At 37.3% G+C, this 16,474-nt stretch overlaps 1 protein-coding gene across 5 annotated transcripts in view; it reads left to right on the top strand.

Annotated features, from left to right (window-relative positions):
• Window positions 1–16,474, top strand: part of LOC110826509 (cytochrome b5-related protein) — a 75,735-nt gene that overhangs the window by 14,439 nt on the left and 44,822 nt on the right. For 4 of the 5 annotated variants that reach the window (XM_087348434.1, XM_087348431.1, XM_087348432.1 and 1 more), the window contains one exon: window positions 2,183–3,411. In XM_087348434.1, coding sequence (XP_087204560.1) covers window positions 2,183–2,465 — 283 coding nt within the window. In that variant the 3' untranslated portion in view covers window positions 2,466–3,411. Of the gene's footprint in view, window positions 1–2,182; window positions 3,412–8,050; window positions 8,186–16,474 lie in introns of those variants that run through there. The other variant, XR_015535038.1, reaches the window with a different exon arrangement.

Genomic DNA, 16,474 nt, shown 5'->3' with positions numbered 1-16,474 from the left:
TGAGATATTACCTCAAATTAGACAAAAACCATAATCTTACACCCTCTTCAACTGATTATATAGTACATAAACATTTTTCCATTCTATGACCAATGAAAATGAGAGAGACCTACCATAACCTATCCTAACCTAACCTAAGCATAACTTATTCTAGCCTAGCCAAGTCCAGCATTGCCTAACAAACATTATTCTAGTCCACATTGGTCTAACCTAACCTAACCTAACATACATTATTCTAGCCCACATTGGTCTAACATAACCTAACTTAACATACATTATTCTAGCCCACATTGGTCTAACATAACCTAACTTAACATACATTATTCTAGTCCACATTGGTCTAACATAACCTAATCTAACATACATTATTCTAGCCCACATTGGTCTAACATAACCTAACCTAACCTAATGTTACCAATCCCAGCCATATTGGTATTGCCAATGGTGTTTATTTAATACATATCATGCAAAGAATGCACAAAAGAGTTACACCATGTTGATAGCTGCCTTAACCTCAATAAGAAGTAAATTTTCTTGCAGATATGTAGCTATAAAAAAGAAAATTGTAACCATCATTGAAGAGGTTCATTTTATAAATTAAGTTGAGGAAGAAAGCTGTTAATGTTTCTGCAAATTAATGGGTGCAATGATTCTATTCATCATTAATATGTGCTAGTGTGCTTAGTCTCTCACTTTAAGGTAAGAATATAGATCCAGTGTCACAGACTAAGATGTTGAGGAGATTATTTTAACCAATGTGAGAGGAAGTAACAGGAGGCTCCAGAAAATCACACAGTGGACTTGAATCGTACAACTTACAAGTTACAGTTTGTACTCTTCATCATTTTTATTACAGTGATCAATGATCAGATAAATGAGGATTAGATTGACAGGACATGATCTGAAAATCTCAAAAGAAGTCCTGAGCATCATTTAGATTTTCTCTTCGTCTGATTAAACTAAACGTGTAACATGCTTTGTACATTGTTTTCGCTTTCGTTGCTGTCAATTTCAACAGTCACAACTTCGGAACAATGAGAAATATTATATGTAAGACTTGAGGTTCTCACAGCGGTGAGTATAAAGATTTCCGTCTTCTGGGTTGTTGCGCTGTGTAGTCTGGTCGATGTTAACCAACGTTTCAGAGGTCATACTGCCTCCGTCATCAGTGTATGATGATTTCTGTCTTCTGGGTTGTTGCGCTGTGTAGTCTGATCGATGTTAACCAACGTTTCAGAGGTCATACTGCCTCCGTCATCAGTGTATGAAGATTTCTGTCTTCTGGGTTGTTGCGCCGTGTAGTCTGGTCGATGTTAACCAACGTTTCAGAGGTCATACTGCCTCCGTCATCAGTGTATGAAGATTTCTGTCTTCTGGGTTGTTGCGCTGTGTAGTCTGGTCGATGTTAACCAACGTTTCAGAGGTCATACTGCCTCCGTCATCAGTGTATGATGATTTCTGTCTTCTGGGTTGTTGCGCTGTGTAGTCTGATCGATGTTAACCAACGTTTCAGAGGTCATACTGCCTCCGTCATCAGTGTATGAAGATTTCTGTCTTCTGGGTTGTTGCGCCGTGTAGTCTGGTCGATGTTAACCAACGTTTCAGAGGTCATACTGCCTCCGTCATCAGTGTATGAAGATTTCTGTCTTCTGGGTTGTTGCGCTGTGTAGTCTGGTCGATGTTAACCAACGTTTCAGAGGTCATACTGCCTCCGTCATCAGTGTATGAAGATTTCTGTCTTCTGGGTTGTTGCGCTGTGTAGTCTGGTCGATGTTAATCGACGTTTCAGAGGTCATACTGCCTCCGTCATCAGGGCGATGACGCCCTGATGACGGAGGCAGTATGACCTCTGAAACGTTGGTAAATATCTACCAGACTACACAGGGCAACAACCCAGAAGACAGACATCTTCATACTCATCGCCCTGATGATGGAGGCAGTATGACCTCTGAAACGTTGGTTAACATCGACCAGACTACACAGCGCAACAACCCAGAAGACGGAAATCTTCATACTCTGATGACGGAGGCAGTATGACCTCTGAAACGTTGATTAACATCGACCAGACTACACAGCGCAACAACCCAGAAGACGGAAATCTTCAGAAATATTATAACATACAAGATTTCATCCATTTTCTTGATTGAAGGATTTTAAGAGACATAACCTTACCTCATTGCAGAGCTGATCGCGACTGGGGCATTTGTCAAATAGATGCTGTAAAGGATCGCACGGAGATCAACAGCTCCAAGTTCCTGGTTCTAGTGACATTTGGTGAACACTGCCTTCACCATATGTTCCCAACTATAGATCACTGGTATCTGCATCGACTCTATCCTGTATTTTATGATACCTGTAAAGAATTTGGTATCACTCACAGGACTGGTACTGTCCTCGATTTGCTGAAAGGTCAATTTCTGCAGCTGGCCAGGACAGAACCGAACCCTAACCCACCAGGAAAATAAACGACTAAATCAAACCTGTTAAAGAGATTGTCTTTCTGTTCATGTGAATCTTTATCCAATTATGTCTGCCTTCATGCAGAATTTACAAAACCATGGCAACGTGGGCCTAGAAGATTATGTCGACATACTTATCACGGTGGTCTAGCGGTTAGAACGCTGGCCTTGTAATCCTGGGGGTCTCGGGTTCGATTCCCGGCGGTGCCCGAGTTTATAACTTGTGTTGGGCAAGGCCGTGGTCTAGGCAACACGGAGTTTTGCTCCGTGGCATCCCAACAATTACTCCATTCACACACAGAAGAAGGCAATGGCAAACCACTTCTGGATCATCTGCCAAGAACGTATATGAACAGGTCCCAGTCCGAGAAAAGGATGGAAGGATCCTGTTCATATGGACCTGTCGTCAGACAGAACACTAAATAATAATAAGATGAGGTGGTCTAGCGGTTAGAACGCTGGCCTTGTAATCCTGGGGTCTCGGGTTCGAATTTATAACTTGTGTTGGGCAAGGCCGTGGTCTAGGCAACACGGAGTTTTCCTCCGTGGCATCCCAACAATTACTCCATTCACACACAGAAGAAGGCAATGGCAAACCACTTCTGGATCATCTGCCAAGAACGTATATGAACAGGTCCCAGTCCGAGAAAAGGATGGAAGGATCCTGTTCATATGGACCTGTCGTCAGACAGAACACTAAACAAATAATAAAAACTTATCAAACTAACGATTCACTCCCCAACCTTCAAAATTCAACTCATTTTTGTCTATGCTTCAAGAAGTTTTGTCATTACGTCTGTGAGTCTTGTTAAATGGTTCCCTTGGACGTGAGAGAGTGAAATACTCGACTCGTACCGTGGCGTGGCAGGTGAATGTAGTTACGGCTATAAGGATTTATAAGATTGTTGTCAGAGAAACAAAATAAAATATTTTATTTCATGTGTTACATTCATAGGATGGGCTTTTCCCTTCTGCACACTTGCCTTCTAGTTCTCACGCCACATTTATGTAGCACAAAAATTTCCTGTTTTGAAGATCTGACAGGCTGGAGCATCATGTCGACATATTAGCCTAAGGCATTTATAAAGAGAAACATAATATTATGTAGTTCTTGCCTGTGTGGATGGTGTTAAGTATGTTTACAGCTGTGTAATGTCGAAACAGTCTACTTGCTGGATAACAGTCAAACAGTACTTAACCTATATGAAAAATTTGTGATAATTTTAAGGGATATATATTTTTTAGTCAAATATATTTATTTTTACAGTCCATACACAAACGTTGTTACTATCCGAAATATTCTTACAATATCTTGAACATAATTACATTATAAATATATTAAATAAAAACCAAATCAAATATTACAGCAGATACGTAGACGATATACTTATGATTTACGACACACAAAAAAAACAACGTTTGTGTATGGACTGTAAAAATAAATATATTTAATCAAACACAAACATGACGCATTTAAGTTACAAATTTTTTAGTCAGTTTTGCATTGAATACTATCCTCCCGTCAACTCATGTGTGCTGCAATTATAAATTAAACTGAACTTTGAACTGCCCCACGTAACCGTCACCCTTTTAACCTTCAGTAGCACCAATCATTGCGAATAACATCTGTACAGTGGTGACATTAGACACCATAGACCAAACTCGTACTGCCCTGGCAGATAATGTTGGCAACCCTTGCACTGAAACAGAAGAACAACTTCAGTCGCCTTAGCCAGGCGTTGCTCTCGTCTAGCACTTCGTGAATAAGAGAACATGGGACGAAGGACAGTGTCTAATTTTGAACGAGCTTCGTATTTATATGCATAATGACCAGGCTGTTGCGCGACCAAAATCCCTGACCTCTATTCTCCCAACACTGCCTTATCTGTTGATTCTGCCTGAGGTGCATCGCTTGCATTTTCAGAGAGCGAAATATCTCCGGGGTCGGCAAAATTTAATTCGAAAGATTTCAAAATTAAATTCCAGCATAATAATCAGATTAAATGGTCATGGTGGCAATATATGAATATGCGAATATGGGACACCATTTTGGTTTTAGCAACTGACTCTCAATTAACTGCGCTGATGAGCAAGGCCACTAAAAGAAATTATGACGTATTTATCTGGGTACAAGACACAAGTCAGATATTCAGTGTTCATAATAACGTTCATAATATTTAATAAAACGGGAAAAGTACGTATGACGTTTTTGAGGAAAAGTTTAATGAAATATATTAAGTTCACTTCACAGATTCGTATTACAAAACTGAGTTAACTATGACAGAAAGTGGACCAGTGAAAGACAAGTCACTTTTATACATTTTAAGAGTTTTTATTCCTGGTTAGGATAATTTAAATTTTATAAAATGATAAAACAAATTGGTACGACTGAAAAAACAGTCCGTAACTCTTTGTCTACGTTATCAAACTATTTAACTGACTGATTTTTAGAATTACTTTCCTTTAAGAAATTTTTACCCCAACAAGATCGAAGCAGTGTTAAGACTTTCTAAATCTCCTGTATTGATTAAAAGAAACGACATGTGACTAGGGGCATTAGAAGTCTGTGATCTGGTTCTCTTTTCCGCCGAACTAATTAGTTAACACCTGCATCGTTCTCATTGATTCCTCCGCCGACTTGGAAATCCTGAAATCAAAATTAATTGAACATTTAAGTTGCAGTCACAAAAATTTGTAAGGCCATGCAGTTGGTTATGGAAACCAGTTTTATACTTCGCCGTTTGCCGTAAGCAGTTAACTGTTACTTAATTCATTTAAAACAGCAAGAACGAAAAAGGAAGCCTAGAAGATTTTGACAAGGGTGAAAAGCTAGAAATCTTCTGCCCCTAGCGGGGATCGAACCCCACCCTAACAAAATTACGCTTTGGCTTTAAATACATAAATCTGAATTATAGAAGGTGTAAGATGTCTGACTTCGTACTAATGGTTTTATCTCTAGAGGGGCGTATTCCGTGTCTTATATGCGGGGGCTCGCATTCGCTTGCATTTAGACAGCGTGGCCCTATATTTGGAAACACTGACTTAAGTGCCTGGTCGGCGCCTCGGACCTCCAAAAAACACCATTGACTGCCTGCCGGGGCTCCACTGAAGCCCTGAGCTGGGCTATTTAAGAAGTGTTCAAACGAGACAAATAGTAAAATTCGTAAGCCTAAACGAAAAACATTTATTTTCTAAATTATTTTTGTATTCAGAATGATCTGTCTCATAGTTGTAAATGGGAATGTCTTTATCAGAAACTGATTTGAGATGATATCATAGATTCAAATGCTTTACTTATAAATTATGCGTCTAATATTCATATACAACTTACGTCGAGATTTTTCTCAAGGTTTATTGAGAGGTGTTCAGAAAACAAAAAGTTCAGTTCCGTCGTGTTATTACCCACTGAAAAGTAGGAGTTACGATGTCTCCAGCAGCACATGGAATTCCTCAAAATTCGTCAAGCGGTTTCCGAGTTTAAACATGCCGACAGACACGACACGTTCATTTTATGTGCATCTTGTAATCCATTTTTATGGATATCGCAGATTCATTACCATCATAAACGAACATCTTCCTTTCAGATCTTCTGTTAAAGCTGGATGCGTTATCCTCAGATCATTTACGTTTGCTACATTCTTTACCAAAAACCTAACCTAACCTAACCTAACCTGACCTAACCTGACCTAACCTAACCTAACCTAACCTAACCTTACCTAATCTAACCTAACCTAACCTTATCTAACCTAACCTTACCTTACCTAACCTTACCTAATCTAACCTAACCTAGCCTAACCTAACTTAACCTTATCTAACCTAACCTAACCTTATCTAACCTAACCTTACCTTACCTAACCTTACCTAATCTAACCTGACCTAACCTAACCTAACCTAACCTAACCTTATCTAACCTAACCTAACCTTACCTAATCTAACCTAACCTAACCTTATCTAACCTAACCTAACCTTACCTAACCTTACCTAACCTTACCTAATCTAACCTAACCTAGCCTAATCTAACCTTACCTAATCTAACCTAACCTAACTTTATCTAACCTAACCTTACCTTACCTAACCTTACCTAATCTAACCTGACCTAACCTAACCTAACCTAACCTTACCTAACCTTACCTAATCTAGCCTAACCTAACCTGCACAGAGAACAATAACTGTGAAATTCCTAAATCTTTGATCTCCGTTACTTATAACATCGTCCGCTTTGCTCCAGATTTTAATCTCGCCAATTCGTTCTCGGACATTATCAATCCGTGTGTGCGCGTGTCTTTTCTTAAAGTGATAGATTAACTTATTGCCGTGTGTATTGTGAATTAGTATTAAAAAGAAGTGACGATTAATTGAAATGAAAAAGTGCAAAGTAGGTGGGAAATTTCTTTGATAGTTTTTAGGACACTTTGAATTTTAAGTGCAGGCGTACCTCGGAGATATTGCGGGTTCGGTTCCAGGCCACCGCAATAAAGCGGGTCACACTAATTTTTTGGTTTCTCGGTGCATATAAAAGTTATGTTTGCACTATATTATAGTCTATTAAGTGTGCAATAGAATTATGTCTATAAAAACAATGCGAGAATTACCAAAATGTGACGCAGAGACACGAAGTGAGCACGTGCTGTTGGAAAAATGGCGCCGATAGACTTGCTCGACGCAGGGTTGCCACAAACCTTCAATTTGATAAAAAAACGCAATATCTGCGAAGCGCAATAGAACGAGGTATGCCTGTACTGGGGAAAAATAGCAGGTCCACGGATGCATTTCTTTAAGATACTCTGTACGGAAAGGATTGCAGAGCCTAAATTACTAATTTTTTTTGCTCAAACTCTCCAAGAATAGGGTTTAATTACTCTCAGGGACAGACTGCCTTCGGACACTCCTTTCCTCGTGACCACTGAGTTCCGGGAGCTTTGTTGAAGGGAATAAAGGATAGCCAGGGTGGACTCAACACCTTCCCATCACGAGATATAAAATTCTATGATATTTACATGTGTACACTTCGATCCCCGACGGAGGCAGAGGATTTTTCTCTAGCCTCTGGGGTCCACCCAGTCTCTTGTCCAATGGGTACCGGAGTAAATTCGGCCGGGGCGTGATGCTGACCACTCACCCCCATCTAGTGTCGAGGTTAAGAATTAGTAGGAGCTATACACTCCCTCCCCTAAGCGCCTGCATGGCGTATAGTGGGACAGCTTTACGTTACACCTCTCAATCCTTTAACCTATTTACATAATTTTGGTCACGAACAGGGAATCTTTTGCGTTAAGTTAAACGCCTGTAATTTTTATGCAGTTAAATGAAACGTATTCTACGACTATGAGAATGAACCCTGGGCATTTATGAGAAATTGCGAGATCTGGTAAATCTGTAAATCGATTATTCGATATGGAACACAGAATGATATTTTAATTATTTTAATCATCTTATTTTAAATACATTGTGATTTGACGGAATAACCAAATAATTTAATTTTAATTTAATAAATCACAATATGACGCAAATACACTATTTTCTGGTAATTCTTTTTTTTGTGTGTGTGTAATTTATTCCATTGTAATGTATTTGTGTCTTCTGGTTTTTAGCATTCTCTCTGAAGTTGTAGCTGGATGACTTCACACTTCAGCCCCCGCCTCGAAGATTCATCTGCAGGGATACAGAAAGCAGCGCCTTCTATATATCGCCCCCGGACAGTGCCATTTCAGTCCAGGAACAGGGAGGTGGGTATTTTGGTACTTTTTTGCAAGCTGCTATTTCTAGATTATAACAAAAAGAATCTCACCTGACGCAAACTTTCGACTTCTTTAAATTGGTACAGAATCATCTTGGATCTATAAAAGTTAAAGACGTAGACATGAGTGTCTTTTGGGTTAATTTATAGAAATGTTAAAATATTTAATTGAAATAATCTATAAAGACGAAGAACAATGTTTCACTGTCGTGTAAGTGTTTGCCACAAACACAGAACTTCCTGGCACAGTTCGAAGTATCTGTGGGTTGTGACGCTCTCACTTGTTGACGTCAGAGTTCAAATCGTTTTAGGGACCTTAAGTGTCATAATAATAACTTGTTTGTTAATCGTGGAGGGGAGAGTGGAAGGCGAAAATTTCGCTTGAGATTCTGTGTTACGGTGAGAGATATTATCTCGTGCACAAAGCTGCTTCTTTGTATTTCAGTCTTGACAAATTTCCCATCGCAACCGAAATACTTGCTTTCATCGAATGCATGTAAAACCAGAGGAAAATGTGTAACAAACTTTGTTTATGTGTTTTAATGACTCACTCTGTCCAAGAATAATGGCTGCTGGAGTAAGTTTTATGAAATCTTTAAGAGAAAACAGAGAACTCTTTATTTTTATACAGAACACGAACTCACACCTTTTCTGGGTCTGGCACCTGCTATTGAGTAAACCTAGCTTAATCCGGATAAACACGTGTAGTCGATCTTAAATCAAATCTAAAACTTCTTGACGATGGTGAAGAGTCAATTGAATAAAAATTTCCTTCGATAGGGATTAGCTCTATCTAGTGGGCCCAACTGTGTAGGAACCTGAAGACGGAGATAGAGTCCCATCTCCGAAACGTCGTTTTTTACGTTTTATATTTACTAGACGATGGATAATATCCAAGAAAATTTTTATTCAAGGTCCGGAGATAGGGATTAGCTCTATCTAGTGGGCCCAACTGTGTAGGAACCTGAAGACGGAGATAGAGTCCCATCTCCGAAACGTCGTTTTACGTTTTATATTTACTAGACGATGGAAGGTCCGGAGATAGGGATTAGCTCTATCTAGTGGGCCCAACTGTGTAGGAACCTGAATTCGGAGATAGAGTCCCATCTCCGAAACGTCGTTTTTTACGCTTTATATTTACTAGACGATGGAAGGTCCGGAGATAGGGATTAGCTCTATCTAGTGGGCCCAACTGTGTAGGAACCTGAAGACGGAGATAGAGTCCCATCTCCGAAACGTCGTTTTTTACGTTTTATATTTACTAGACGATGGATAATATCCAAGGAAATTTTTATTCAATCGATCTTAAATCCTTTCGTTGTCGATGTAGATTAGATATGTATATTCATTACGTACGTTTTATTAAACATAAATACATCAAAATTAAATACGTGGAAATAGTTTTTCTGTAGTAATGTCGCGAAGCGTCTAATTACGGGCAGTTTTATAAATAATTTCGATGGGAATATGTAAATTAATGTAGAGAGACTTAAAAGTTTATCATAAATTTAAATTGATGTTTTTTTAAATATATTGTATAATTCAGTTGCCAATCCTAACCCAGTGGTAACTATACGTACCATCTGTCTTAATAATAAGTAAATCTGCATTTTTCCCAGTGCATTTACGTATGATTTTTAGAATAAATGGCAATTATTTACTTAAACGGTATTAACTAACTAGGATTTGTAGCAGGGATACTTTATGGTTTTTTAAGGGAGGAAATGAATTTTGAAATATTATTCAGATGAACTCTTAGCTTCAAAGTGGTAATAACAAGAAAATTATAAAAATAAATAGGAAATTAGAGACTATTTGGGACACATACGAGTAGCTAGGAGGATAATATTAAAATTAATTATCCAGAAATAAGTCTTGAGGATGTGAACTTTGGAGCAGCTTACTCATGATAAGATCCAGTGACAGATTTTTGCAGACACGTTCGTGAAGTTTCAGGTCTCTGTAATAGGCGGGGTGAGAAACTATCAACATTTAAAGAGAGACCCTGCTGCTTCCTGTCTAATTATGATAATAATAATAATAATAATTATGAATCGAAATATTCTTTCGTGTGTTTAGACGAATCTACTTTTCCAAGGAAATTTACGAAACGCTACGCAGGTTTTAAATAAATAATATACTTGTCTTTAAGCCCCAATCCGAATTAGTTATTGCAATGAAACGCAGGGATCAATCCGACTTCTTTAATTTTGATAAGACACCAAAAGGTATTCGTGTTGAACAAATGTTTCAATCAGATGCAAATGCAGTTTGCTCCGTTGTATTTGGCCCTTACACAACGCGGGGGAGTTTGCTTGGTGGCGGGTTGAATTGGGGCTGGGGTTGGGGGGGGGGGGGGGGGAAAGGAGAGGCAAATAGCCAGGAACATCTTTCCGATAGGAATAGCGATGCGAGTAGTAGTTGAATGTGTAAGTCGACTCCCCCCAGCCCCACCTATAGGACCCGGCATTCTGCCCACAACCTTATTTAGACAGGAATGTTTGTTAGCTTCCCAAAGAGAAACACAGAGGGGGAACAAGTCTGCTCTATAGTGTGTTATGTTCTGCTCTCTCTCTGTCCCTGGTGCTACAAAAGAAGGGAACGACCCATATCATGCGTCGAATTGCCGTCGCCAACACACACATACAAATATCCCAGCAGAGAGCCATCACCGGACACACTAGACTCAAGTCACGGAAATACACTTTCATGTGTCTTCACTCTCATTTCTTGCCCTGCGCATGCGCGATCTTCCTGCCGTCAAATCGTACCAATTGCGTCTACATAGCAGAGCAAGTTGTGTGCAGTTCTGGGAAAATAACAATTGAACTGGATAAATTTGATAATTAAATTTTAGTCGTCAGTTGTTTACAAAATTCCCGATTCATGCTGACAATCTTTATTAGAATTACAGTCTAGTAATAATACATTAAAAGGTTATGAATTTGATTGTAGTCTACTATAACCTATTTCTTTTCACAGAGACAGGTTATCCAGGTGAGATTATTGGTTGTATTATCAATATTATTCCAGGTAAATATATCGATAGTCCCTTACAATAGGCTATAATTATTATCTTGAAATTCATTTTTCATGATCGACTTACAATTCGTCAATCTGTGTCTAAGTATGCAGAATGTTTTTGTTTGTTTATAAAGTGAGTTATTAATTATCTGCAACCTGTCGTTATCCCTTGGCCATCTACCAATCATTTATGAAATAGTGAACCAAAAGATTAGTTAACATTTACTAGAAGTACCAAGCTGTATATTTATAAGTAAATAATAAACATACGATTTTAAATCTGATTCTGTGCAGATTTTGTTCTGGGTATTTTAAGTAACCAGTTCAGAGACAAATTGTGCCAGTACACGTTTTATTACGACTTAAAACTGTAATAAACTATACAATAAATACGACATAGTATTTGAGGTTAGGAAGACTAGAAATGTGTATTCCAGTTTGGGAGCATAGCCTACATATTTTTTCAATAAATAATAGTATAATTTATTTTGTTATAATATATCATCAAGTTAATTTAGTATTTTATTTATGAAATATGCGGACGGACACGACTAACCATACTCCTTTCTTTTTGTTAGCTTCTTGTAAATTAGGCATTGAAAGTAACACTCTGTTCATCCGTAGTATTACTGTAGGGAACAGGAGGATTAATTTTAATTGAATTACGTATTTCAATGTACGTAATTACGTTTTGATATCCAATACTAATTATCCTCGAAAATTGACACAAGTGCGAGACGGGTTCGTGGCGCTGCTGTTCTGTGCCAGTGCTGCTAAGTATCGACTCTGCCGTGCCAGAAAGAAGACGCACGATTGGCGTTCCAGCTGCAGACGAGCAAATAATCAGTCTCTGGTGGTCGTGGTATCTGGCAGGCCGTGGCCCAGATTGTGTTTGCCTACCCGAGGCGATATACAAATAGGACGTAGCTGTGAGCCTAGAATGCGTACGCGAAACCTTTTTATTTTTTACAACCAGCATTGTTACTGAATAAATCTATTCTTGAACCAATGATATATATACTTATATGAAGAACACGGTCACGAAGGAGCTACTTTATTTCAGACGGAATGTACACATTAAAATAAAACTGAAAGCCTTATGAACCATGTAAATATAGTCAGAGGGGCTTTTTGTGGGAATTCTGATGCCAGCTTAGCATCGTACTGCATTATCGTCTTTGTTGTTGCCATTTTGAAAAGAAATGTATAATTTTATGTATATAATCTTATAGGATTAGATAAGGGCTGAGTTAATTTATAGAAATTGTCCCCTAACTCCATGGTATGTAGACCTAGTCTGACCCTGTTAGAAAATTCCCCCACTTCTACTCATAAGAGAGCTTGATTCTTAGACCCACTAATAACAGCCATCGGGGCTTATCCTGAGTAACTTAAATCCAGTTTATCCTCCTAATTTTTAAACACCATACAGAATACTTCTTTAGAAGTTAACGATGTTATGTTGTCAAAATATTTCTCGTATTGTCGTACTCACCTACGACTTAAGTCCCTGTATTAGTCACATAAATACAGTCCACTTCTTCCTTTTCTATTTCCTTAAGATGCATTTTAATATTATCCTCTTGTCTACGCCATGGTCTTGAAAATAATAATTTGTTTTAGATTTTTCGTCGGGAGGTTTATACACAATTTCTTAACTAAACATGCGTGTCGCCCTGTTATTTATATATTATTTCATAATCTTCCTTTATTCACTTTCTGTGTCTAATTAAGGTTCTTAATTAAAATCAATGCGAGTGTCTGTTCTCGTACTGGTTGTAGATGGAACAATTGACTGACTACTCGCTGATTGTCATTAATGTCTTCATTAAAAATTTTCTAAGATGGTGAAGTTTCGTCATATTGTGATATAATAAGTATATATTAAATCTTGTCCGTCTAATCACAATAATTCTTATTAAATATTAAAATAATTAACATATGAAATATTTAAAATATTAAATGATGTTCTTTATCGAAATATTCGATTTACATTAGAACATCATTTTTCAAAATAATTCTTATTAAATATTAAAATATTATAATAATTAACATTTAAAATATTTAAAATATTAATGGATGTTCTTTATCGAAATATTCGATTTACATTAGAACATCATTTTTCAAAATAATTCTTATTAAATATTAAAATATTATAATAATTAACATTTAAAATATTTAAAATATTAATGGATGTTCTTTATCGAAATATTCGATTTACATTAGACCATCATTTTTTCATGTTTCACGACATGTTTCAGTTCCTAAAAGAAATAAGAATTATTGTGATTAGAAGGACAAAATTTAATATATAAAATTTTTCTGTCTAACGAAATAACTCCGCGGGACAGAGAAGTTAAGAAAATTTGGTGTTCCAAAAATCCATGATTTACTGCTCGTTTTACCTTATTATTTCACGGCGATGTAAGAACTCTTATGATTATATAGCGGTGAAATGTTTATGGTAGGATGATTATGAATGAGTTTTATGTTTGGAGTAAACTCTTCATGACAGTTAAGGAAATTTTACCTACGTTTCTCTCTTAATGAAAAAAGCAGGTTCGTATGATCATTATGCTATTTGATTCCTGTTTGAGCTTTGAAACAATTGCGTGACTCATCCAAAACGTGATATGAACTGCGCTAATTCCTTGCAATCGGTAATAACAACATGGCTGCCGTGCGAAATAATTATATAAGCGTATTTAATCCAGGATACTGACCACGAATTACGTGTTAAATTTTCTGTTGCTGATAAGTTATAAACGCGTTTCGTTGTTGATTTATTGTAGCCGTGTCCATGACATATATTATTAATCTCGTGACGTATTTTTGTAGCATATCCTGATCATAATGAACTATGGATAATATAAGTGAGGTTAGAGTAACGTTACCCCGTCGAAAATACCTGATTGGATTATTATATATAAGTAAAATAAAACTATTATGGAAGAGAAGATATTTTTTAAATAATTATTTTAGTTACGTGATACATGTTTTACGTGACATAACTCAGAAACTCGAATGCCGTCTGTGAACTTGCAAAATTTCATCGACTTAACTAATGTAATGCAGCTGTTACGATGGTAATAATAGTATAATAGACAATTTAAAGATGTAACGTCCCGAGTTTATATAACTACGCCATGAAGAGATATGGTGGAATGGATGTTTAACTGTGCACATTTTAAGCTTACTTTCATTATCCGACCGCTTTGTCTCCAGAAAGAATTATCCCGGTAAAATCTCGACAAGGGGATGGGTTGGCCCCAAAGCCGGTCTGGACTCGGTGGCTATGATAAACAATTATCCCTGCCAGGAATCGAATCCAGACGCCCGTAACTTTACTGAGATATTCTGCCTCTTCGTTTGTCGCATTAATAAACAGTAACATTGCAGCTCATGACAGTATTGCCAACAAAACTGTCATAACGATGTCCTACAGCGAGTTGGGTAATAGGTTATAGGATTTGAGTCTGAAGATGGATGTCTTCTGGGTTGTTGCGACGTGAAGTCTGGTAGAAGTTTACGGACGTTTCTCGCCCTGATGATGGAGGCAGCAAGGACCTCGTCGGTAAACTTCTACTAGACTGCACCATGTTCAACGGAAAGCTAGTCTCGTCCCGTCGACTGTCTGGACAGGAACTCACTCACATTTTAAGCCCTTGTACGAGGGGACGTTCTCGATGGAAAAATACAAACTAACAGATCTGCACTTTAGGAAGAATGTATCAGGGCCTGGCTTAGAGCCATGTTCCATTGGCCCGGTGTCTATTTGGGCCACCAAACGCCGGGGAACGGTTACGTAACACACTGTTGATCGTTCGGTCGTAATGTTAGACGATCAATCCATCGGGTGACGGAACACAGCAGCTGTAAATGTAGAGTAACTTCCGTACAGCATCCTCAGCTACTATGCCCCAGTATCTGCATTGTTTTTAAAGTTTCGTTCTCACTTCTTCATCTATTTTTTTTATTTTATTTATAATTTTAATTCTTGATTGTTATATTTATTTAGTCCTCCGTCCTGATTCTTTATATTTATTTATTTATTTTTAATATAGACAAGAATCCATCGCTAAATAAATCAATAATAACATAACCAAGACATTAAATTAATATTCCTAATAGATCGGTCATCAGTATAGAATTTATGGATGTTTTAATGAGGAACGATAAAAGTTAAAATTTCTCCTTTGTTTAGACAGCGGATTCACTTGTCTTGTTTCACGTAAGAGGTAGGACATTTGGGAGGAACCTCTGAAAGGTGATTCGTAACATCGCGAGGACTCCGTCATTGACGTCGATCTAATTCTTGGCGGAGTTTTAAAACCGTAATCTTAGTTCCTGGAAGGTATTTGAACGTGACGTAAAAATTAATGTGTGCAGTGTAACTGTTTGAATTACCATTCAAAATGTTCAGGATATAAGTTTTTTTTTATTATCGACAAATAAACACATATTTTGCAGAATAAACAGATGGATCCGAGAAACAGCATCTTGCCTTACCCAAATGCAGTGTCGTATAAACACATTATGTTCCGGCCAAGGTTTCAAGAACAGATGAAGATTTAATGCCGAGGAGGAATGTCAGTACATAAGAAGTTACAGTCCAGTTAAAAATGGACGTCGTGGAATGCTTTATGGATGCTTAACTGCTGAAACAGGAAAAAGTTATAATTTTTCCCTTGGGTTCATAATATTAAAAAAATTAGGCACAGTTATGTTAAAGAAATTTATGCAACGTCGAGTCTTAGGAAAAAATGGTAACACAAAAATGTTTTTCTTACTAACAAAAACAGCGGGGAAGTAATTTATTTATTTATTTCAGCACTTGAACGTCCAGAGGTGTACAAAATTTTACGAGACGTAGAAAGAAGTTAAATACAATGTCTAAAATTATAACGATTTTCGTTTGAATCAACTGAAGATTTATTAATGGTGCATTGTAGATATATATGCATTTAAATTTCCGTTGAACTTCAATGGGCATTGCTAGTATACAATATTTATTACGCTTTTGAAATTATTACGTCAAAATTTACCCTTAAGAGAAATTTTGTTTAGGAATAATTACAATAATAATACTTATACTTTAATTAAGTTATTGTCAGGAGCGTAAATCAAAAATTTTATTTTGATAATGTGGCGTAGTTCAATTCTTTCTCGCAGGTAAACAGTTTTTATTTCCAACCAGTAACGCGGTCATACTTAAAACGGACACTCACTTCTGTATTACACCTTCCATGTCTGT

Source organism: Zootermopsis nevadensis, unplaced genomic scaffold (assembly GCF_977971745.1).
Source record: "Zootermopsis nevadensis isolate Lab colony 2312 unplaced genomic scaffold, Znev_1.0 Znev_ptg000013l, whole genome shotgun sequence".
Taxonomy (NCBI): Eukaryota; Metazoa; Arthropoda; class Insecta; order Blattodea; family Termopsidae; genus Zootermopsis; species Zootermopsis nevadensis.
The sequence above is the reverse complement of the archived record's forward strand: the minus strand, read 5'-3'. Positions and strand labels throughout refer to the sequence as shown.